Genomic DNA, 25,971 nt, shown 5'->3' with positions numbered 1-25,971 from the left:
GTGCTGCAGAGACCTCCCTGTTAACTGCAGCCCATGGGTTGCCATATTTAGCAAGCTAGTTTATAAGGCTCCTCCCACCTGCTGTACAGTTCAGATCTGTGTATAATCTGCGGTTTTCCCATTCAGATCCCGGCATGTCCGCCTTTTCATTTCCAAAGGTCAATAAAACTGAACCCCCACAGACGTTCCATTTAATAGTAATAGCACCTAATAACAGCCCAGTTTGTGGTTCGCGCTGTATAGACTGTGCTTAGTAGTATTATGGGGTACATTCCTGTAGACAAACATCACATTTTAGGGGCACTCACCATTTTTCCATGGTGACCTTGAGCTCTGTGCAGGGGGTCTCGGACGCTTCCGGTGCTTCCTGGGTGGCCTGCGGCGTGTGGGTCTCGTTGTCAGACATGCTGGAAAGTGCTTCAGTGTCTAGGTCTTTTTTATGCTTTTCGGTGTCACCTGTTTACTCTCCGCCATCTGTCCGTCCACTGCCTCCTCCCTCCGCTCGCCAGGGCCTGCCTCGCACGCTCTGGCTCTCCACTGAACTGAGAGGAATCGTTCTGGCACCGGGCCTGGCAAAGATCCCGCCGACATGCTATCATCGGTGAGGGCCTCAGAGAACTGGCGCCCGCGACCCTCTATAGCCACCCGGACGCCGAAGATGGGCCCTGACGCCAGGGGAATGACACCCAACCACTCTGGGGCGCCTCGGTTAGATTCCTGGTCCCAGTGACCGGATCAACGTTCGAGGCGGATCCATGAGACCACGAAGGAGTCACCCTGGAACCGATGAAAGGCCACTAGGGCAGACTGATACCCCCAAACTATGCAGACCCTCGGGTGGACTCATGGTCCCAGTGATGATAACTGGCACCCTGAGAAAACAAGCACTGAATTTACTTCGCGTTTTTGTTGTTGTCCGCTTTTGATGGCCATGACTGGTTGGTTTCGTAATAGAGTTAATTACCTGGAACTTCACGCAGTTGGATGATGTCATTCGAAGGGGTGTGGTCTTCTGAGTCAGTGGGAGGTAGAGGAGGAGGAAGACTAGAGGAGGAACGAGGAAAGCAGGGGCCCACGCTTTGGCTGGAAGCGGATCGTTGAAAGGGGAGCGGCCCTGACACGCAGGGCACATACGGGTTGATGTTCTACCACGGTCAAAACCTCGATACAGCCCCAACTAAGACAGCAACCCTAGAAAAAAGCCAACTGGAAGGATCCTCTAGATAGAAATTTCCCCAAGAAGAGCCAGCTGAGTGTTTTCTCTTATTCGTCCTCCGCAGAGGAAGACCCCCCCCACCCCGACACAGGAACTCTGCACATTTAACAGCCCTAACTAGCAGTAGAAGGGAAGTGCATTCGCAGTGCTCCCCCCCCCCCCCCCCGGGGTATATATGTTCCATAGACAAGCTCCTACCTAATAGCACACGTCTTACAGGGAGAAATAAACTACACTTTATACAAAGCAGTTACCTCTGCCGAAATAGGTACAGCATCTAATTAAAGGGGCACCCCTCCCTAGAAACAAAAATAAATTAAATCCCCCCCCCCCTTTTGAGTTGGACCCATAGCTGTAATGGCACCCAACACCAAGGCTCCCTCGGAGAGCACGTCAGGAGCCGCGAACGCGTGTGCGGGAATGGCAGGGCAGAGGGGGTGGAGTCTCGCCACGCCTGACTGAGCTAAGGCACGGTCGGCTTTAACCTTCGTCCTTGGCAAAGCTTTCTTGTCTTTATGGGGCCATATGTTTGAAACACATGGCCCCATAAAGATAAGAAAAGCTTTTACCACAGACGTAAAGGAACCGAGCCAGTCCAACTGGGACGACACTAAAAGAGAAAAGTGTACGTCACTAGACGCTCTTTTCCAATGGCTGGCCACCGTTTAGCATAAACGGTGACGCCAGCCAATGGAAAAGAGGTGTGGGGCTTAAAGCCCACTAGAGAAATCTACTCTAACTCATTAAATCTTGCCAGCGAGACTGCGCAGTCTACGCCAGGCGAGACCTAAAAAGGACCAAGTAGCGTTTTCTCTCCCATCCTATATCAGTCTGGCACTGCTATTGAAGACCGAAAAGAATCTCTCTTTTACGAGTGTAATGCGGTTGGATTGTGGATCTCGGTTTCTCTCCTCACGGATTATCAGTGGATTCCATTCTGACCCCCCCCCCCCCCCCCACCATATTTATGGATGTCGGAGAATTGAACCACTGCCTCCTGCATACACTGGCCCCACAACACCAATTAAAAGGTCATCTTGTGAGGATCATGTGTGTCCTCGCAGTCCCAGCTCTGTGGTATTGATATGTTATGCCCAACAGGGGATGTGAAGTGGCGGGACCTGATTTGCTTGGGGGTACCCCCCGGCAAATCCGGTTCCACCTGTACACCGCTGATGGTGGGGGGCTTAAGCTGGCAATGAGTCCCCGCATATTGAAGCCCCCACTTTTTTCTGCATTTTGTCTGCAACTTGTTGGTGGGATCTATAAAACAGGGCCCATTCACCAACAAGGAGTAGTCAGCCACCATTTTTGCAATGCACAACGCTTAATGTTAACATCATTTTTGATCTTCTAGGAGGGGTTAACATCATATACGTAATTCCATACATAAACCTTTACTATAATAACACCGCAGGAGATTTATAACTACACTTACTTGCGATATAACAGCAATGTAAGATAAAGGATTAAAGCTTAGCAAGAATACTATACTGGGTGCAAATAAACACTGTTTAAGCTTCCTGACAACCATTAATCTGCAATGACTCAAGCCTGTACTAATTACACAGATGGCAGAGAATTACGTCTCTTTAGAGAGTAGCAGTACAAAGCAATGATAGAACAAAATGTAACCGCAAATCAGTAAAATATTAGCAAAATAAAAGCTAAACTAATTGTACCTTTAAAATGCAAACGGAGAAAAAATATAACACAGTGGCCAAGTACAAATTTAATTGCAACTCTGCAGCAGAATTTGAACTTTTGCCAGATAAAAAGTTAAACGATTACATTTATCGAAAACTATGGTACTGGTTACATGAAACAAAATACAGCACAATATGTGAAATCAGTTTTAAAACAAGCAAGCACAACACCGCTTTTAAATTAGTTATTCAAAGCAAACTCTGTTTACATTTATAAACTTAAAACACAAGTTAGACCAACGAGGGAGTAATCATGAATTTAGATTTCATGTGCGAGAAGGAATAATAGGACTTACTCTCCTCTGGTTATCATTTTAGGTGCCTCCCTTAGATCAGCACTCCACTTGGTTAGTCAGAATAAGAAGCAACCAGAAAGCTACCCTCCACAGCTGCACCCCTATACTGGGGTGTTTTGGGTCTGGGAGGTGGCAAAAGAAATAAATTGATACTAGGGAAGAGTCTTTCTTAATATAGCTAAGGTGTCTCAGCATTTGATTTAGCATTTCCCATTGTGTAACCCAGCAGTTGTATCAGGCACATTTACTGCAGAAGAACTTTAACTGGACCATTGTTTGACAAACACAAAAGAGAGGTTGCACCACCATTAGAAATGTTTGCGTTACTTAAGCAAAGATTGTAGGATTCGCTTTTATGCTCCAGCCATTTTAGTCTGTACTCCCAGTGTGAACCCTTCACAACCCTAAGCAGCAACTGTGCAACAAAATTTAAATGGAGATAGGTGCACTAGTGACGTCCAGTGATGGGACTCCAGTGATGCACATATAGCAGGTACACACGTCAGCCCTATGTCCAGCAGGGTGCTCATGGTGAGGACCAACGCTCAGCCTTCAAAAGCCGGAGGAGAGGAATCTATTCTCATGTATGGGTTCCACCAATGTTGCCAAGGACCGCAGCTTCAGGTGCAGCCTCAAGCCCAACAGGGGAGCCTGTGAAGTGCATACATTGGAAGGAGCATCAATAGGTCCCATTAGGCACATCTGGGTATGATGGTACATCTACTGCCAGAAGTATCAAAAACACAAGTTCTGCAGGTGCTCACTAAGCCAGCCAAAATCAGGACCACAAAATACAGCAAAAACAAACTGCTTGCAGAAAAAACACAAGGTGAAAAATGCCCAAACTGGGGCTAAAAAGATAATCAGGAAATCACATTCTGAGATATGATGCACAGGGCAACTGTCTCGCAGAGGAGAATGACCAAACAGGAGGCTTTTGCCCTTTCTAGCATACCTGGAGGGTGAAGGGTTTAAACGTTTTACTTTTAGGCAAGCAGCGGTCTACCTATCCGTAGGGTGTTCCCAAACCTCATGATATATAGGGAATGTGACCAGTAAGTGGTAGGGAAATAACATATATGGATTGACAGTGGAATATAAGTAGAAAACGATAAACGAAAATCAGAGGACTGTGAAAGCACAGCCATAGTGGATTACAGAAAGGAATTATATGGCATTGACAGGAGATGTATGATTCATCAGGACGTATGATTTCTTTAGCAAATATGAGTGGAGAAAAACAAGAACACGGGTTCAAGGGATATAAAGGGTGAGAAGGGAGCCTCTAATCCTCTCAACTTCTCTTCTTGATTTTCGCAAGAAGCTGAAGATCTGGATTTTCAACTAAGCCCCACTGATAACATAACAGGAATTGGAGTCATTATGGAGTTGTAGTGCAGCATCAGGAGAAAATGATTGTCTAGCAAATGGAGTCTGTGACATTAACTGGAGTTGTGCTTAAGTATTTCTTTGAATAAAATATTTGACTATGTAAATATTGGTACACAGATGTGTGAAGACAGAGCGAGTGAACTGTGTAGGAGATTTTTATAAAGGGTTGCTGAACCAATCACAAAGTTAGGTGGCCTCATGCAGTGCATCATACATAAATACATATATCAGTTGATCCACATTTGTCCGTGTGAGATGCTAGAGGGCACATTTACTTTGCAAGGTTGTAAAAACGATTTTCTAAAAGAGTCCACAATCTAGGCATATTTGAAATCCAGTTTCGTTACAAAGTTAAAAAGCGATGGTCGTGTTGACAGCGATGCTTAGCTTGTGCCGGGGCGTGCCATTAGTCCGCACTGACACTAATTCTGAGGGACCAGAATTTATTTTTCATGATCTGACTTTGACCCAGAGCAACAGAGATAATGACTGAAAAGGGAGGAAGAAAGAAGAGAAATATAAGAAAACAGCGAGAAAGGAGAAAATCAGTGATAAAACAGATCCTTTATGAGTGAACTAATGAGAGAGGAAGTGTAGGGCAGTGGAAGACAGAGGTGTGGCGAACAATCAATCTAAGCAGTTTTCGTATTCAGCAATCCTGACTTTCGGCAGAACTAATGGGCGCTCCTAGGAAAATGTTTGCGCCGCTGCTCTTTTCATTTTGACATTGCCGTGGAAACCTCTGGGAAGAACTTGCCCATCAGATGAAGGGATTGAAGAGTATTTATTTGAGATGTCCACTGACAAAAAGATAGATATTACTTAATAAAAAAAAAGAGAGATCGATTTGTCGTGAACTTCCCAGCTTAAAGAGAAAAATTAAGCTTTCTGTTTCTGTTTTAACCCCCTGCTTCAATCTTATTACACATTCTACAGTGTTGTAAATATATATTTTATTCAGTTTTCTTTTTATAGTCCTTAAAAAAAAAACGAACTCGACATTTGTTACAAAAATAAGTGTATGGAATACATCAGCATAGATTTTGCAAGGTAGGCATGGACTCCTTTAACAATATACTTGGAAGCAGAAAATTGTACTAGCAAGGACCACAAATGTCTTCTCTTTTTGGCAGAAATGTAAAACTAAGACTATTCAGAATGGCCCAATATGTATTGACAGCTCTTTGCAGCTCTGGAAAGCTTGCAGGTAGACGTGTTGGTGCAAAGCTTTTAAAGCAGAGGAAAACGGCTCTTAGTGCACTAATTTGAGGCAGGAAAGGCAGTTCTCTAATAAAATATGACCCCAGGGGTCTTACTATACCGATAACGTGATTATCCTGCCGGGCTGACCAGAGACAGTTGAGATGCCTCTCAATTTTGGTAAGAGAATATGATTTAGTCTTTTTGCCAAGTTCTTAGGGATTGTAAACCTTCCAGATGATCCATCATTCAAGTAAAGTAACATTTAAAGATGTTGGACACCCATTACTAAACATGAGTATCATGAGCAACAGAACTCTTATATTGGGGGAATTTATTAGGTGGGCGGAGGTCATAGAACATTCAGTCCTCTTTGGCATTTCGTGCATTATCCCATAGCGGCCCAATTTAAAAAGGTTCTACATGCTGGTTGGTGGACTTGGCCCTTTTTGCAGGGTCATCCCTAAACTTTTTGCCTTTCTCCTAGCCTTTTTTCTGACATAGTGTTGGTGGTGCTAGGACTCTGGGCACTTTAGCCCTTCTGTCCAGTGTAAAGTGTGTGTGCTCTCTGTGTTAAATATGGTAAGATTGATCTACACCTGTTTGGCCTATTTAATTTACCTGTCAGTCCCTTGTAAAGTGGTATCCCATATACCCAGGGCTGGTAAATTAAAAGCTACTGGTAGGCTTGCAGCGCTGATTGTGCCACCCACCAAAGTAGCCTTTCAAACCTATCTCAGGCCTCTGCCATTGCAGGGCCTGTGCGTGCAGTGTTACTGCCGCTGTGAAGTGGCACCTAAAGTGTGTGCCATGTCTGTGACCCCCCTTTTACTGCATATCAGTCACCCCTAAGGTAAGCCCTAGCTAGCCCTATGGGCAGGGTTCATTGTAGGTAAAAGATAGGACATGTACCTTAAGTGTGTGACATGTCCTGGTAGTGACAAACAGCCATTTTGGTTTCTCACTAATGTGGGGCTGCCCTCCCATAGAAATGCTTTGGGGATGCCCTGATAAGTGTTTCAGTGGTAATTCCTGATATGAGAGGCGCAGCGTGGTCAAGTTTGGTATGTTTGGAATAGTAATAAATGCTACGCAATGGCTTGCACAGATTTATTATAACTATTTTAGAAATGCCACTTTTAGAAGTTGGCATTTCTGTGTGCTATTTGTCTGTCTGCCTGATGTAAATTGTATGTCTGGTGTGTGTGGCTCCAGGAGGGGCAGGGTGAGTCAGCGCTAGGCTGAATGGGACATCCACATTTGGAGTAGTGGGAGGAGAAGTCCCTGGTCCCTGAATAGGTCTGTGCCTAGCCTGTACAATGCTGGCTACAACCCCTGTGGTGTGTCCGATGACAGAGCCCCCATCTCACAAAGGAGGGTGTGAGCACTGTACACAAAGTGCTCCACATGCCCCAGAACCAGTTGCAACTGGCTCCACCTAGCCCTGTGCCAGAGCAGACTAACAAAGGGAATTTGTAATATAAATATAGGGTCTGTGACCCCAAGAGAAGGGTGCTGTTCCTGACTTTGCTGGGGCTTGTTGCTGCTGGGGGCCCAGGAGGAACTGCCTCAAGGGCTTGCCTCCCTGCTGTGTGCTAGCCTCCCTGGGCCCAACTATGCCCCACGAACCTAAGGACTTTGGTTGCCTGTAGCGCCTGGTGAGCGCTATATTCTAATCTTCCCAGGAGAAAGGAGCCTTTATTTTGTGTCATCTGCAGCTCTGGGCTGCATCATGAGCGCTGTGCTTTATTTCCCCAAAGAAGGGGAGAGCGTGGGCTGCGCAGCACTGAGCTGCCCGTCCTTTTAGAGGGAATCCCCGTCGTAGGGATTTCCCTGTGATGCTGACTGGAGCGGGTGCCGACCCCGCCTTTTGCTTTTATTTGACGGCGGGTGCCCACCCCGCATATTTGCCTTTTTGTTTTTGTTTTTTAAACATTTTATTAAATCAAATCTGTCATTATGCAGATCAAAGTACATATCAATTAGAAGGTAAAGTATTGAACACGCACATGTTACATATCATAGCCAACAAGAGTTTCACTGTTCTGCTCTTCTGTGCATTGCCATATCTTCTGTCGGTGACGTGCAAATCTCGCCCCTGAACATGTTCCAACCCTTCCATTTCTGATCCCATTTCTTAGGGCAGCCTCGCATTTTATATACCTCTTTCTCTGCTATCATGTAGCGATCCATTTCCGACACCCAGCCAACCGTTAAAGGCCGTGTGTTGGAACTCCAAGACATTGCAATAGCTCTCTTTACTACCAGTGCCACCCACTGTTGTTCTATTTCAGTCAGATCAGTGACCTCCCATATGTTCAGGATCCCCAACCCTGGCGTCAGATTGATTTGATTTCCTAACGTGTCCCTCATTTTTTGGGTTGCATTTTCCCATAGAGGGCGTATCTCGGGCAGTTCCAGGGGATATGGTAAAAAGTGCCATCCTGACCACACCCTCGGAGGCATAGTGCGTCTGTCCTGCAGCCTATCTTAGCAAGAAGTACCCCCGAAAGGTAGGAGCGATGTAGGATTTTTAGTTGGATAAGACAAAAGCGATGATTTATCACCATTTCCCTAGGGGACATTAATGCCGTTTGCCAATCTTCATCATTTATGGGCCCTACGTCTACCTGCCATTGGTTCCGGAGGGTCTGGAAGGAATCGGGTAAGTTATTACAGAGCTTGCAGTATGTGCAGGACACAGCCTTTGTTAGAAGCGTTTCTGAGAGTAGGCGGTCCTCTAAAGGAGAAGAGTCTGGTATGGAGGACAAGTCAGGGATATTAGTCTGAAGTGCATGTCGAATTGCAAGTATCGAAAAATTTCTCCTGAAGCAAGGTTGTGTTTAGTTTGCAGCTCTTTAAAGGTGAGGAGTTTGCCCCTGTGTATCAGGCCGCCAATACTTGTTATACCGATAATGTCCCATTTATGGAAGCCCATGTGATGGCAGAGTAGCCCCAATTTCTGCGTGGACCAAAGCGGTGTGGATTTCGTGAGTTTATCTGTCCATCCTAGACGTTTAGTTGCTTGGTGCCAGATTGCCACTGTCAGCGACATGGGTCTAAGGTACCGGCCTTTCCGGACCTTATTATAGAGGGCTCCCAAATCTCCCTCCCTGTTTGGTACCTCTATAGGTGAAAGGCCGGATTCGACGGGGAACCGTGAATCCAGTGATTCGTAGCTACCAACTGTGTGACCCAGTAGTACAAGCGGAGGTCAGGAAGAGCGATTCCCCCATCGTACCACCCCCTCGTCAGCTTGCGGAGGGCAATGCGAGGTGCCTTGCCGTCCAATAGTCCGGATCTCTTCCTCTATAGCAGTGAAGTATGTGTCAGCAATGGGGAATGGGCAGTTCTGGAGGACATATAAAACCTAGGGGGTGCAAGCATTTTAAATAAAGCTATCCTTCCCAGGAGGGACAAGGGCAGTGTTCTCCAATGTTGGACATCGACTTGTAGTCGTCGGTGGGGGCCAAGAAGATTCCAATCGTAGAATATTTTGGGGTCAGAAGTAATATAAATCCCTAAGTATTTAAAACCTTCGGTGGTCACATCAATTTCATAACCACGCGGTAGTTTGGGTGGGGGGCCATGCAGGACATACAGTACCGACTTTGACCAGTTAATAGTATACCCTGCGTATTTACCAGAGTTGGTGATGACATTAAAAAGACTATTAAGTGAGGTTTGTGGGGATGTCCGATAAATCAAAATATCGTCAGCATATAGCGATATTTTATCCACTATATCTTCACTCCATCTCATGCCACGTATTGAAACCTCACGTCTGATCCAGTGCGCAAGTGGCTCCAGAGTCAACGCAAACAAGAGGGGGGACAAGGGACACCCCTGTCTAGTCCCCCTCTGCAAAGCAAACGCATGCGATGTATGGTTGTTTACTCGAATTTGGGCCAGTAGAGCGGTATATAAAGATGCCACCAATTATCTTTGCCTTTTTGAACCATCCCGCATTTGGTGTTTGTGAGCGGGTGCCCACACTGCATTTTTGTGCTTGCCAAGCGGGAGCCCACCCCACATTTAAGGTTTGTGGTGGGTGCCCACCCCGCATTGCTTGCGAGAAAAGGAGTGCCGGCAACGGAAGTCAGGCACCCGCGCCTGACTGTGGGCGGGGCCTGCTGACTAGCGTGAGAGCCTCGCGAGCTCCATTTCCGCCCCCCTTCATCCCCTGAGTGGAAGTCCGGAGGAGAGGCAGCTGGTTGTTGCACGGGGGCCCTCGTGACCTGAGAAGAGGACCCCGCGTGCTCCTGGTTACCGTGCTGTTAGACCTGGCACCATTGGTGTGGGTCTCCCTCCCATTTTTTTCTGTTGCCTCCTGTGTTTTTGCTATATGTTTTGGTGGTCTAGATGCTTTGGGCACTGTGCCACTGCTGTTCAGTGCCACAGTGCAAGTGCTCCCTGTTGCAGTGTGTTGTATTGGATTAGTGACTCCATGATTGGTTTATTTGATTTACTTTGATTGCAGCACTGGTTATGCCACCCACAGAAGCAGCTTATTAAGTGTGTCTCAGACCTGCCATTGCAGAGCCTGTGTGCAGTCTGTGACTGCCATGTCGACTTGGTAAGTGCACCCATTTGCCAGTCCTTAAACCTTCCCTTTTCTTCATATCAAACACCCCTAAGGTGGGTCCAAGGTCAGGGTGCATTGTAAGTATAAGGTAGGACACTCCCTGGTGTGTGTGGCATGTCCTAATAGTGAATTACAGTCATTTTCGTTTTCACTATTGCAAGGCTACCAGTCCCCATAGGCCAGAATGGGCAGTTTGATTATAACATCTTATAATCCTAACTGACCCAGGGAACATGGTAGAAATTCGAGTTTAGTATGCCTGAACTCAGAATGATAAAATACATCTTTTAGTGAAGTTGGTTTTAACATTCTGTGTTTGAAAATACCACTTTTAGAAAGTAGGTCTTTTTTTGCCTAACTGTCCAAGCTGCCTCTGCTAGGTTATGCATTCCATGTCTGGTTTGTGAGTGACAGGGGCTGGGGGATTCCAGGAGACAGGGTGAGACAGCACAGGGCTGAATAGACCTATCTGCATGTAGAGTGGTGGGAGGAGCTGCACCTGGTTCTGAATAGGGCTGTGCCTGCCTTCCACAATGCTGGCTCCACCTCCTGTAGTGCATCTGATGTCCCTGGCCCGCACTGTCAAAGGAAAGAAGGAGTCCTGTAAACAAAGTGCTCCAGGAATACACAGAACCGGTTTGGACTAGGTACAGACACTCTCTGCCTTCAGAGACAAAGGATATTGGTGTATAAATACTGGGGCCCAGACCCCAAGACTTTAGATCACTTCTGGGTATCAAGACGACCCTTTGCCAAGGAGAAGAACCAAGGAAGCTGAAGAAGGAGACTGCCCCTGTGCTGTGCTGTTGGGGTTGGCCTGCAGTGGTCACTGTATTGCCAAGGAAAGGAGAAAAGGAACTTTGTGTGTACTTTTGCAATCTTGAAGAAGAATCTCCAAGGCTTGAATTGAGCTTGCCTCTTGCCTGAAGTCTCAAGGATACACGACTTCACCACCAGCTCCCCTGAATTCCCTTGCTGTGGAATTCTGCCAGCAGAGAGGTGCCTACTGTTATTTGGGCCCTCTGAGAAGACTGCGAGTTGCTGGGAGCTGGAAGTGTGACGCAACGAGGAGAAGCGCATAGCCGCCGCAGCAGTTGCCGTCACATTGCCGAAGAAGCGTGCCGCTGCTGCAGCTGTTTGCTGTTGCATCATCGACAAAGCACGTCGCATCACTGGAGAAGCGTGTCGCCGCTGCAGAGGTTGCCAGAGCATCACCGGAGAAGCATGTCGCAGGGCCTGTCGCGGCTCAGAAGTTACCGAGTTCACCGCATGGCCGTCGGGCATGCACGCATCACATCCAACGTTGTCGCATCACATCAAGACGCCATTTTCTCGCATCACACCGGATCATCACATCGCATCAAAGGCGCCATCTTGTCGCCTCGCACTGGATCACAGTAAGAAACCGAGGCATCACCTCCTCTCCGGTAAGGAACCGACGCATCACCTCCCTGTGCTGCAGTAAGGAACCGACGCATCACCTCCCCCAAAGCAAGGAACTGACGCATCACCCTCCCCCGAAGCAAGGAACTGACGCATCACCCTCCCTGCGACCCTTTTTTTTGTATTACGTGACACATCCAAGGTACTTTGAGAGTAAAGGGTCGCATTTACCATCTACATTGAACTAAGCTATTTTCTACCATTTTAGAGACTATTTTTGATTACAGTATTGTAGATTTTTTTCGTTTGTCTAACTTGTGTGGTGTCCATTTGTAGTGTTTTCACTGCTTTACTGTATGTGTTCACAAATGCTTTACACACTGCCTCTGAGATAAGCCTGTCTGCTTGTGCCAAGCTACCAAGGGGGTGAGCAGGGATTATTTTAGAAGTGTACCCCCTTACCCTGACTAGAAGCAAGGGTCCCTATTTGGTCAAAGGTAGCTACCTCTGCAAACTAGAGACTCCCAGTTCTAACACGGGCGAAGTGGAAAGAAGTCTGCTGGAGTCCTAGAGCAGCCCGGTGAGTATGGGCGGGTCCGGTGGAGAAGTCCCCGAGTCCCTGTGAGTGGGGGCCGGGTTGATGCCCCTGTGGCACTGCGAGTACCAGTCTTTGTTTTTACAGCTGCACCGCAAATGCGGGCAGCTGCATCAAGGGGGCACTTCTGTTTTCTAAGAGTCCCGGAGTGGGGCTCAGAGGGCACGTGTAGTGCCTGTGCCATTTGTCCAACATTGGGGGCACAGTTGTTTAAAGGGCACGTTAGTGCCAGTACTGATTTATTGCCCACAGCTGCGCCGCCGTAGAGGGCAGCTGCAACAATGTGCTATATTTGTTGAGAGGGCCCCAGTGGGGGTCCAGAGATAGAGTGATGCCTGTGTTTTCACGGCTGATCCCAGCTGCCCTGCGAGAGCGCAGGCAGCTGCAACTTTTGAGGGCACATTGTTTGCAGGGCTCCAGTGGGGGCCCAGAGGGCACAGAGGTGCCAGTGCCCCTTTTCCATTGGTGCCCACAGTGATCTTCACAACTGCAGAGCAAGTAGTGGCAGCTACAACGTTTAGGCCTGCGCAATTGCGCACTTTGGAGTTTGCTGCATTGGCAGCCAAGCCCTGACATTCTGGACAAAGGGCGTTTAGGGCCCAGGTGAAAGGCCAGATGGCCTGGGGTCATTGTGGGTGAGATTGGTAGAGTGCCAGGCTCTACAAAGCTACATAATCTGTTTTATGCCTAATGTGATTGCGTAATGTGATTTATGCTTGTGATGCCTATGACATTTGTTTATGTTTAGGATGTTTATGCATAATATGTTTATGCTGGTGAGGCCTAGTGCGTAATGTGTTTATGCTAATGAGGTTTGGGCCTAGTGTGAATATTGCCTAGTGCCAGTTGGCACAGTGTAAAGGTGTGATTATGTTTCTAATGTGTTTATGATAATACAAAGGCTATTTTTGGTATAACCTTGTGTGGAGTTTCTTTTGTAGTGTGCCTGGTGTATTGCTGCTGTGTGTGTGTTGCACAAACGCTTTACACACTGCCTCTGGGACGAGCCTGACCGCTTGTGCCAAGCTACCAAGGGCGTGAGCAGGGGTTATCTTCAGCGTGTAACTCCCTTGCCCTAACTAGAGTGGTGGTTTCTGCCTTGCTTGGGTGCAAGCCCTAGCCAACCAGAAATCCCATTTCTAACACTGGTTATCTGCTAGACCATCTTATCCCACGCTTCTGTGTTTCTCGAACTACTGGGAAATGTATGCTCACTAACTCTCTGCCGTAAGTCATCCTACATGGTGACGAGGGCCATTACTGTCATGGAAGTGGGTGTGCATTGTGATTCCAGAGGAGTCAAAAGTTAACAGATGTGCCTGGACCTGTCTGGCCACTGCTGTTGCACCACTTGTTGCATCATATGTTCTGTATGTGTCTATGGTTAACATTAGATGATCCGTCTCGCTACTCTGGCATGGAACAGTGTAATGTGTATAGCATCAAGCAGCTTCGTAATCCTATGTCTGAAAGCAAGGAGTGAGGCTGAGCAGGGAGGCCATCTTTATCTCGGTGAAGTCTGTACATACAACTCATGAGTCACTGGAATCAAAATAATTTTTTATGAGCTCTATTGTCGTCAGTAAAAGGCGTGTGCAGGAGACATTTCAACTATTTCTTTAGTTGGTTTACCTATTAACTTGTTTATTGTATTTGAAATAAAATACCTTACATATGGACAAATAGACTAGCAAACAATGCAGAGGTGTGTGTGTGTGTGTGTGTGTGTGTATATATATATATATATATATATCAGCTAAAAACAAAGTAAGAAATGTCTATATATTCTTTATTATAAAACAAGTTCTTCTTTTTTTTAAACTGCAGTTGCTCACAACAAAGATGTTGTCCTGTAGCAACATATGTGGTGCCTTTTCAACAATTTACTTATCATGCTTTCAATAACTTGTAGTTAACTGGGTACTTGGAAAAACTCCCGGGGAAGCTACAATACTTACCTGGTTCTGAATGAAACGGTATAATTCCCGTCCATCACATGGTTGTTTACAAAAATAACTCCCACGCTCGCTGGGTTAAAGCATCATTTTTAAAGAGCTTTACAAACTACTCACATGATGAGTTGTCCTTTTATCCAAAGTATTAGGGCTTTGAAGAATCCCAGCTTTAAAATCACAAACCATAAATCACTAATCTCCGATACCATTTTTGATATTAGATTTGTTTAGCAGTAGGCTGCAGGGGCGCTACCTGCTGAGTTTAATTTTGAAATTGAAGGTCTAATAATAAAGAGGTAGCACAAGAATATGCGTCTTCAAATAGGTTCAAGACAAAATATTGTTAGGGAGATAGATTAGAAAGTTACAAAATTGGCATTCAGAAATTGCCCTGTAAAGCTTAAAGAACTTGATAATAATTAAATTATGCCTGAGATTTATGGCGCAGCCGCTCATTTATTAGCCCTTTTTTTATGCAAATGAGAGGGGCTCGGGAACGCCCCAAAGCCCTGGTGGCCCCTTCTGGGAGCCAGAATTTTCTTTTTTACAGGGTGCGCCCACCCGGGCCAGCCAAATTAAGCCAATACTCGAGGGCAGCAGGGGGAGACCCAAGAACCCCGGCTGGCCCTGCTGACTCCTCAGCCAGCACTCACCCCGAGTGTGGCGGGAGCGGGCTCCAGTGCTTTGCTCCCGCCTGGATGGGGGCAGCTAAAGTCTGTGGTCCTGCTCAGATGGAAGCAAAGTAGAGTGCATACAAATACAAAGACTCAGGGAGGGGAACAACATGCTCCCTTCCCATTTAAATAAATGCAGCGCTGGGTAGTGGAGTCCCTGGGGCCTAAAATGGCTTGGGAATCGTTTCCCACTCACCAATAAAAATATAACTACAGACATCCCGGTCCTACCACTAGAGACTCCTATTTAAAACAGGCGTTTTTCTTTATTGGCTCAGCTGATTGGCCGCGGTGCCAATTTAAAAAAATAAGTTAGTTGTGGGCCTGGCGGGGGTCCTCAGAGTCTCACCCCCACCAGGCCTCGGGGACAGAGTAGCCTGCCCGCTGTGATTTTTTATAAACTATTTGAAGGACATGGAACTGAGTCTCTGAGTCCTAAAAAGGCTGCTGCCAAATCTTTGTTGATGTGGTTGCAGCCAGTTAGTTCATGCCTTTTGATCTTTTAGAACCATGGATCCTCTGTGGTGTGAAATCTACAAATATTTTGGACCTTAATTTCTCAAAAACTACTGAATTAATTCACACCAAATCGTAAAAGGCACGCTTTCTGGATCCAGATCTACCTTTCTGCCAAATTTGGTGTAATTTCTTTCAGCAGAGCTTGAACTCTGCGATGCATGTGATGATGCAGTTGACCACTCAATACTATAGAGGAGGCTAAGGGGCAGAACAGGGTTTCCCAGGCGAGCGCTAGAATTGAAGGCCTTCTTCATCAATAACTGCAATCAACAAATACAAAGAGGGTCTATTTGGAAAGTATCTTCTGGAGTACCGTGACACTGCAATCTCGCCACTATCATTCAATGTACAAATTCGCCCCATCGCCAAGGTTCTTTAACAACAGAGTCCAGCACAACCCCAGCGACAAAAAAAAACAGTGAGCCTCACGAGTCATCAAATCCCTGACCCCATGAGAACATACAGTTTCTTTAAACCACGCCTGGCTGGAGCTATGTACTCTTCGGCTGGAGTGTGAGGCCCTCTTGTGGTTGTATTTATGATTGTATTTTCTGGGCCGAAAAATGTTAAAAGAAAGTCTCAAGGACCTCTGACTATTTGTATTAACGTGTTTCACCTACAAAATGTACTAAGAAAGCGTTATAGGCATTCTTTTAATTTAAACTTTATGAAGCGTTTTTATAATCAATATTGATATACATTGCATTGTGTGAATGACTGAAATATACATTAGATTAAAAATATTGTTGATATTTGGAGAAAGATGATAGCTCAGCTCTATGTACATTGGTATGCTCACCACTTGTTGTATTTTGGTGTTGACTCTTTGACAAAGTCATTTAGTGTGCCTGAGTGCGTCCAGGACTTGCCAGACCAACCACGTGCTCTGCATGCCAGAATGCTGTGCACGGTGGGGGGTTGGCTTTAGGTATGGTTATAAAATATTACTTTACCATCACAGCAGGGACCACAGCGGCAAGAGTAATAACCACTAAGAAAAACCAAAACAAAAGAGTGGTGAGCAGCCACTGCTCATTACTCTGTATTACATTCCATTCCATTGCCTATTTTGCTCACTGTGCAACTGCAGGCAGGCGAAAAACAAATGCAAATAAGCCTTTGTCCTGCCCCAAAAGGAACTCTTGAGCTATAACTACTAAGTGGTGTGCTTTCTGAATCCGAGCTCAAGAATCCCAAGACCAGCCATGCCATTGTTGAGCCGTATCTTTGAGGAACGCCTCATGTAAACTCCATACACTTGCTTTATTTCAGTCTACCTTCCTTGTTAGTTTGAATCCATTTCATTTTCTTCCATGAAAATATGAGACTCTCAACTATGTTTATGGTTTTCTGGATTTTAGGCCCGTTGTCATAAGAAACATAATTACAGTGTTTTAAATGTTTTCTCTGAAAAAGAGAGAAAAACAAACAGTGAAAATTAAGGTTGCCGTAAACTTTGCTTAAGTGTAACATTGTAATTATGTTTCACTGACAAGGAGCTTGGAACTCCTTAAACAAGTCTTTAAAATGATAGCTTTCAGACATTTTTGCATGAATAAAAGGCTTTGTCTAAAAAACGAGAGAAAAGCAAAAAGTGAAAATTCAGATTGCCTTATGTTTTGCTTAAGTGTAACACTAATTATGTTTCACTTGACAAGGGGCTTGAACTGAACTACTTTTTAAATAAGTCTTCAAAATTATAGTTTGCAGACATTTGTTCACGATTACAATGACGTCTGTCATCAATATTGTTCCACTTAATGCAAAACTGCCACACATTAAGCCCTGAATTGTTCAGAAAAGTTAGGATATCTGACTGTAACTGTTTCTTTCCACTTGCCCCTTCAAGTCTTCTGCTTTGATGCATCGCTCATTAGAGTATTGGCTGTCCTGCCTATTGATTACTCTGTCTGTTGAAGGTTTTGTTTCAATACAACCACTCTCTTTAACAAACACATACGTACGCTGGTGCACATCATTGCCTATCACGCCTGTCAAAATGCTGTGTGGTATTTCCCTTTTTTAGAAGCTCCTAATTCACATTTTCCATACAGTACTTGCTGTCAAAAACATGGAGAGTTATAAAAACATTTCAGTTTATTGAGTGTTCTCCTTTCGCTTATTGAGTGTTCTCCTTTCGCTTATTGAGTGTTCTCCTTTCGCTTATTGAGTGTTCTCCTTTCGCTTATTGTGTGTTCTCCTTTCGCTTACTGAGTGTTCTCCTTTCGATTGAGTGTTCTCCTTTCGCTTATTGTGTGTTCTCCTTTCGATTATTGAGTGTTCTCCTGTCGATTATTGAGTGTTCTCCTGTCGATTATTGAGTGTTCTCCTGTCGATTATTGAGTGTTCTCCTGTCGATTATTGAGTGTTCTCCTGTCGATTGAGTGTTCTCCTGTCGATTATTGAGTGTTCTCCTGTCGATTATTGAGTGTTCTCCTGTCGATTATTGAGTGTTCTCCTTTGGTTTTTTGCTCTTGTCTGCTGCAGTTCAGGTATGAAGTACAATGTACTCTGACAGTTACTAATGCGCCCCTAAAATAAGTGATGATCTTTTATTATTAGTTTAACTTTATGTATTGCGTTACAGGTTTGAAGTGTTGTCGTTCCTGCTGCTATGTTACAATTCGGCCTTGACGTACCTGCCTGCCGTTTCCCTGAAGTCGTTGTGTCAGATATGCTCCAGGTAAGAGTTCTAAAGGCAGCTGTAAGATTTGCCATTATTGTTTTGCCCCCAATAATCCAGGAATCCCACCTGCCGCCGATTCTTGCTCGGGGTGTGGTTTCAAGCACAGGGTTCTTTTGAGAACTACAGTTTTCAGATTTACAAAGATGAATCCCTTCCAGAGGGTTTATTATCCCATCGGTATTAAGGCTCAATTGAAAGTTTTATATGTTGCTGCGCCACTTCACAGGTGCTTAAATCACTCTACAGTTTGATTGGAAAGTCTGGGTTTGTGAGTTGGCTCTAGTCAAAGGATCTGTAGGGCATTTCACTATCAGATTTTTCTTACTTGCTTTCATTAGTGCTGTGGTCTTGTCAAAGGCTCTTTTTATAAAAGTTTTGGATCAGTTTAGGGAGTTTGAGTCTGGCCTCAAGGTTGGGTTCACAACATTCCACAGCTTTGTGGCTTGAACTCCTAGGGAACTTCTTATATGATTTCTTTTATTTTATTTTTAATCTCCTGAGAGTTGGTTGAGGAAAGATCCGATGCTATATAGTTGACTGCCGGTGCCTGGGTGGGTTCTAGTGAGGGCAAGATATTGCATGTACCCAGGGCAATTCTTCCAGTATGCTTTATGTACAGTGATGAAATCTTTCAACTTGATTTGCTGTATTACCAACATCAATTGAGCTTTTTTCAGTGGGTGATTACATGCTCACAATTCTGGAAGTTTAGGTATGTTCTAGTTACATCAGTGCTGCTTACATAAATTATATTGAATAGATTCTGGTGGGTTGTTTTATAGTCTGCCTTAGCAGGCTATACCAGCAATTAAAGGCCCATTCCAGCATCCAGCTTGGGCCTTTAACAAGGGAGCAGGCCTTTAATCGGGGGTGGCTCCTCCTCAAGAGCAGAGGAGCGCTACCCCACCTGCTGCGAGCGCTGCAGGCACGCACAAATAAGTAACATGGCATGTCTGTGCCATTTTACTTATAAGCCACAGTGTGTGTGCTAGGGCGGGTCTGAATCCTGCGAGTGCGCATGTTGGGTTAGCCGGCTGGTTTGTTACAGCCAGCCAGACAGGTGCACTGTACACCCAGTAATCCCATGGCTGTGAAACATCCGAGGGATTGCTGGTATATGCCCCCAGCCTCAAAATGAGCGTTGGGTTAGCCTGCGGCCCCCAATCCTGAAGCTGTTCTTATGCTGAAAACAGCATGAGAAAGGCTCCAGGATTTTTTGTTGGCGTTCCACTGAGCAGTATGCAAGTCCTTCCCTTTCGTGCTCGAGGACGCTGATCGGGGAGAGAAGTACCCACCCAGGTGAGCAGTATCTATGGTGAGCTTGACGCTGTTGCGCCCCATCATATTTGAATAATTCTAGCAGCCACTGCCTTTTATGGCCGGTATAGCTGCTAAGGAAGGCTGTAAGGCTATTAGAACATTCCACCCCAGAGAGTAGAATGTTCTAATTTAAAAACACAAAGGCCTCACAGAGCCAGAGGGGGTTGGAATGACGATTCTCCGATTAACATGACAATAGATTCAGGATTTTATTAAAGATGCGGAGGCTAACATTATGTATAACCTTTTATTTGCCACTCCTGACAGCAGCTCCTTTAAAGAAGTTCAATAAATAACAATCCAGAACTGGAATCAAAAGTCAATATAAGCCTCCTGCATAGAACACTCAGCCTCTTTTTAAATGCGATTCTGCGAAGACAAACTTCCAACTTAATTTTTTTTTAAAAATAATAATAAATCTTTATTGCTTGATTAATAAAAATCATTGCAATCAAAACATTTGCACATCACACAATATTTAAAATTGTATCACAAATATTATTTAAGAATTTACCAGTACATTCATAATAATATCACAAAACTAGACCAATTCGCCATACATTGTACATCTGAGAAAAGGATATAAAACCAATCGGGTCTGGGCTTAATCATACATGGCTAATTACATTAGTAACACATATAAAAACACATCAAAAAACACTATAACAAGATTCTGCACATTTTGCAGTTTAAAGTGACAACGTGCAATGATTACTAATTCCCTATATATAATGACATAAATAAAATGCAATACAAATACATCAATAGTTACTATAGCAGAATATTGCACATTTTGCATTTTAAAGTGCCAATGTGCAGTAATTACAAATTCCATTATATAAAGACAATAAAACAGTGCATCAATATTTACTGTTACAGGGAGGTTTCTATATTACATTTCTAATAAACACCCTAGCAGCATAAACAGTAGGTTATACGAAATATGCTCAATTGGTCTGAAATAATGTTTTACAAAAGTATCCACATTTAACCAATCTGCTGCTTTCACAATGTTCTCCAAACTTCCACCATACCAACAAGACTTACTTGCCATCACACCCTTAATCGAATGAGCTTTGAATTTTTCCATATTCTCACCCACCTTGAAAAGGTCGCTGTACTTACAGCTTTATTTGGTTTGACAAAAGAAATCAATTACTGATTTTCACCATCTCTTCTACTCTCCAACACTCTACACTCATATTCCTTCAGACAATCAACCACACACAATTTCCTACATTCCTCATATTTTGGATAAAAAACTGAACTTGACATTGTCTTTGTTCTTTTCTGAATCTCAAAAACACACCATCTGAACAAAAAATCCTATTTTTAACTTCAAACACTTCACATCTGAAACGTGCCTACACGATATCAAACTCAAAACAGTTGCTCACTTAATTGAAAGATTCTTATTACTCAAATATTAGTTCACCAGCCAATCAAGGAACAACCTTAAAATCAAATTCACATCCCACAACACATCATAATGTGCTCATGGAGGCCTCTTCAATCTCATAGTCTTCAATACTCTATAAACCAAAACATTGCTACCCACTGATCTTTCTCCAACAAAAACATGTCCTGCTGAAACTGCTGATCTATAACAATTTACCGTTCTATAGCTTAATCCCTTTTTAAATTGTTCCACTAGAAAATTTACCACCTCCACTACAGGAGCATCCACGGAATCCAAATTCCTCTCCATGCACCAACAAACCCAAAGCTTCCACACTCCTTTATATCATCTCCGTGTTCCTGGTGTCCAAGATTCCTCAAGTAACTCTGCAGCTTCCGGCAAAAGGCCCTCAAATGCTATGGATCCCCTGACACCTTCCAAACAAGGAGGTTCAACACTCCACTCTGAATCAAAGGATGCATATCTCCTTCCTCATTTTCTAACATATCTTCTAATGCTAACATCAGCAACGGAACCTCGCATGCCAATTTCAACACCGCTGAAAAGTGGGCGCCTTGCACCAGTCCAAACAACCCTTATGGTGATTTAAGAGGTCAAAGATAACCTTAGAAAGCTATCCAAGTGGTAGCTGTGGAGAGCAGCCTTCAGGCTTAGTCTTGCAGGAATGTTAAGCAGCTTGTTTTACCAGAATGCAACCTTATTGTATTTGTTAAATGAAAGTAAAACGACACAGTAGTTATAACAACATATATTTATTATTATAGCACCTTAAATATCTCACAGTATCTGCTACACGCAGATAAACACAAAGTACACAGTACTGTAGCACAGAAACAATCGTAAGTAGCACTAATACACAGTGGACTCCCGGAGGAGACCGAACCATATACTAAAATAGTGGTATAAGAACCACGACTCGAGTCAAGACAATGTCTAAAATGTGTAGAATCGCTGGGACCCCAAGGAACCACCCAAGGTGAGTAAGTAGGGACCCCACGGAGGACAGGTGCAGTGTGAAAACACACATACATACAATTCAATGGGAGAGTCACAGTTGCAATTTTAGAGTTTAAGGACCCTTCCCAGTAGATTGCGAGGAAACCCTTTGGAACATAGATGGTTGGAGAGCCACTCCTCCCATGCATACCGAAGTACCCATGTTACCTATCCCAGAGGAGTGAGTGCATGGGGATAAAGTGGCGTCCGAAATTGCTGTCATTCTCAATGCGAGTCTTCAAACAAATGCCACTGCTGTTAAGAAGAAAAGTGTCCGGTGGAGTCCACAGGGGGATTCTGGATGGAAGGAACCTGAAAGCAGAGGGGACAGAGTCTGGGTCACTCAAGAGTGACCAGGGGCTCGGTAGACGAAGGCCCACCGATGTCGGGTGCTTCAGGTGTGAAGGAGACCTTGACTCTACAGCTGCAGGGACCAGGAGACGTCGAAGATGACAAGGAGCCGGATACGAGCTGTTCCACGAAGGATGTCTAGTGCTGAGGGGTCAGTGTCCGGCGGGAGCACCAACAAGCCTTGGCAAATGCAACCAGCACAGGAATCAAAGAAGGAGCAACGTCGAAACATGAAAGGTCCAGGGGACTCACTGTAGGAAAGTAGGAACTGCTTCTTATGGTTAACCCCCTCTTTTTGCTTGATGTTACACTGTTTTGACTAGACTGACTGAGATCCTGCTAATCAGGACCCCAGTCTATCTGCTTTCTCCCTAAAATATATTGACATGTACTTTGGTACATTCCAGATTGGATACTGGGGTACCCTTATAAGTCCCTAGTATATGGTACACAAGTACCCAGGGCATAGGTACCCCATAGGCCACCAATGGGCTGAAGCATGCATTATTCCACCCATGAGAGGCCATGGAAAATGTAACTACAGCTCTGCCATTGCAGCCTGTGTAAGCTGTTGCATTCGCGCAGCAATTGCATGCAACAGCAAATGCTCTGAGTGCACGCGACCCCCACTGCATACAACAAGAGCCTCGGGCTGCAGAAATACAGTAAGCATGCACGCGTTTAAACACGGGGCTTGCTTTTAAATCTCTCTTGTTTATTGATTTAAGCTCACTTGCGAAAACACACTGACTAAAGAATTAATTAGCTATTCCCCTCTCCCTAAACAGGTTACATTTCTAAAATACTACATCCTACTCATTTCCTAAATTTAGTTTTTTCTATATAAAATAACACATACTGCTTCTGAAAATTAGAAGCTTAAACATTCAACCACATATACTCCTCCTCTTTAAACAACAACAAAGCTGTTTAGAATAAGGCAAAAATAAATACTTAACTGAACAGGAGCAGCAATTAAAAGAGGCCGAGTGTTCTATGCAGGAGGCTCATATTGACTTTTGATTCAAGTTCTGGATTGTTATTTATTGAAGTTCTTTAAAGTGTCTGCTGTCAGGAGTTGCAAATAAAATGTTATGCATAATGGTAGCCTCCGGTCTTGTAATGAAGTCCCTTCAGGCTCCGTGAGGCCTTTGTTGAGGAAAAGATTGGAATGTTGATGCTCTGGGCTTCTACCAGCCATTAGCAGCCTGAAGCACTCCATTGTCTTCAATGGAGCGTTCAACATTCCAATGTTCTAATATAGCCTTATAGCCCGCTATAGCGGGCTATACCGGCTATTAAAGGCCCGCTCCCGTGTTAAAGGCCCGAGCCGAAGGCAAGGGCCTTGAACAAGGGTGAGGGACTTTAATTGCCGGTATGGCCCTGCTACTAAGGGCTATAATGCTATTTGAACATTCTGCCACTAGAGGGCAGAATGTTCTAACAAATAAAACAAAGTCTTCTCGCAGCTCAGCTCCGAAAGGCCTTTGTAAAGCATTGGAATGTTGCTTTGCGGGTCTTTACCGGCCCGTAGAAGCATGGAGCACTCCGTTGTCTTCAATGGAGCTCTCAACATTCCAATGTTCTAATAAGGATTGGTATGCTCTCAGGAATTTCCACATTATCAGAGACAACCTTTATATTGCATATACTCCTTTAATTGAAGAAGTGAAGAAAAGGATGCACTGTTTTTCCAATGTGCAATGAGGTCTCAGCTCACATACAGTTTCTCAAAGAAGTCATTGCAATCATATTCTCAAATACTTGCATGCTTCTTTTTAATTGTGGACTGCTAGTGTGGGTGCTTCACTTCTGTCAGAGACTTGTAATGATGCTACAGCTGTGAGAAGCAGGATGGCAGTGAAGAAGAGGGACTTGATGGACTAAGAATACAGAATGTATTACTATGATTAACACTTAATGTAAAAAGCATGTAATCCATTGTCGGCTCAATAAGATATAATTAAGAAAAATAAAATCCATGATGCTGGGGTTTAGACACCCCTTGGTAAAAACCTTTTAGGATTAATGCCGAATCTCTTGGAGTTGTATAGACTTCTGAGTGTCTGGGGACATATTAGCTTGTTTATTAGACTAGCAGGGACAGCTGTCCAAATCACTGACATTCCTGATTCAGTCAGTTAACACAGTTGGCAAATTGCTTGCCATTATAGAAAACTAGTTTCTAAGGTCTGTTCCAAATAGAGAGCCTTGTACTCCTTTGTTCAACGCGTTTTCAAATTAAGAGTCAAGTGTATATCCGACAATGTTACAATCTGACCACTTCGGTACTAGGTCAAACACTGGCTTAGTCACCTAATGTCTTGGCAGTTCCTAGCCTTACTTGTCTTTCTGGTTTTGGTCTGGCTAGACAGCACAGCTGTCGCCAGACAATTATGTGAGCATCACTAGAGAGGGACCTTGGACTCCTGTCTCGCAATATGTGGATGGAGTCATGTTCTGATTATTAAGAAGTTGTGTGCTCCTCAAAAAAGGGCTTGCCCTGCACACAGCTGTGGTCATTTTTTTTTATTTACTCAGTTGCCTGAGGTGAACTTTCATGGGTACCTACATGAGTATGCAGTGCTGTAAAAGTGTGTTAGAAAAATAGATAGTTTAAGGTGTTTCTGTTTCTCTGGGCAGTGATGAGGAATGTATGCCATTCCAAATTTTGTTGAATTTGTGTGCTTTTTTGTGATTGGGTCAGAGGGTGAATGCAAGAATGAGTCAGTGGATAGATGATTGGATGTATAAGCGCAATAGGTGAGTGACCGAGTACATGTGTACTATTGAGTGCCTAAACCCATCATTGGCACAAGAGGCACTTTCATAAGCCAGAGCTACTAGCTTTGCCAATACTTGTTCACTTTTGTGAAGAACACTGCTTGCGATTGCATGTGAAACATACTGGAAATGGAAGGTAAGTCAAGTTGTGTAGCACAGTGACTGTGCACTTTATTACACATATATGTGTTAAGTAAAGATATTTGAATTCATACGTATATAATAGTCCAGAACTGCATACTAGGGCATTTTTCAGCCAATTAGCGAGGCACAATACCTTCCATGTTTGTATATACGTTGGAGTCCCCTTTCTTTTAGTGACCAAAAGGAAATGGTTAACACACCGATTTTAAACACTGGTACACAGACTTCCAGTAAGGCTTTCAGTCTTGATTCTTTTTTAAACTTCACTACATTTTTAGGTCGAGCCTAGCGGCAGCGTGCATACACTGCTCGCTCTGCGAGGCATGCTGTAGTTGAGTATGCTGTAGAAGCCTCGCCCACACTCCTCCCATATTTTTCATTGGCTGTTGTCATTGTCCTTGGTAAATGCTGGCTTCCTATTCCTTATGAGGCTTGTTAGTCCCGTCTTTTTACCGCCTTGTCGCCATTTGTTACCACCCATAAGGACTGGACCTTTTACTTGGCACGTTACTCGGACTGTTTTATCTAGTGAGTGAGCACTATTTTTTTGTGATTGATACTGATGGGGACAATGGCGGCTGCTTTATTTTGTGTATTTGCTTGTTGAGCCTGGCGCCCGCTTCAGGCATGCAGCACTCTGTTTTTTTTTTTCTTTCTTCCAAATTTAATACTGAGCGCGGCGCCCACTTCAGGGACACCGTGCTCAGTTTATTATATTTTTTTTAAATTTAATACCGAGGGCGGCGCCT

At 44.4% G+C, this 25,971-nt stretch overlaps 1 protein-coding gene across 1 annotated transcript in view; it reads left to right on the top strand.

Moving 5' to 3' along the window:
* Nucleotides 1-25,971, top strand: part of HYCC1 (hyccin PI4KA lipid kinase complex subunit 1) — a 410,819-nt gene that overhangs the window by 203,939 nt on the left and 180,909 nt on the right. The window contains exon 7 of the mRNA XM_085631524.1: nucleotides 18,109-18,204. Coding sequence (XP_085487650.1) covers nucleotides 18,109-18,204 — 96 coding nt within the window. The remainder of the gene's footprint in view (nucleotides 1-18,108; nucleotides 18,205-25,971) is intronic.

This window comes from Triturus cristatus, chromosome 10 (genome assembly GCF_964204655.1).
Source record: "Triturus cristatus chromosome 10, aTriCri1.1, whole genome shotgun sequence".
NCBI lineage: Eukaryota > Metazoa > Chordata > Amphibia > Caudata > Salamandridae > Triturus > Triturus cristatus.
This window is presented reverse-complemented; position numbering and strand designations above follow the sequence as displayed.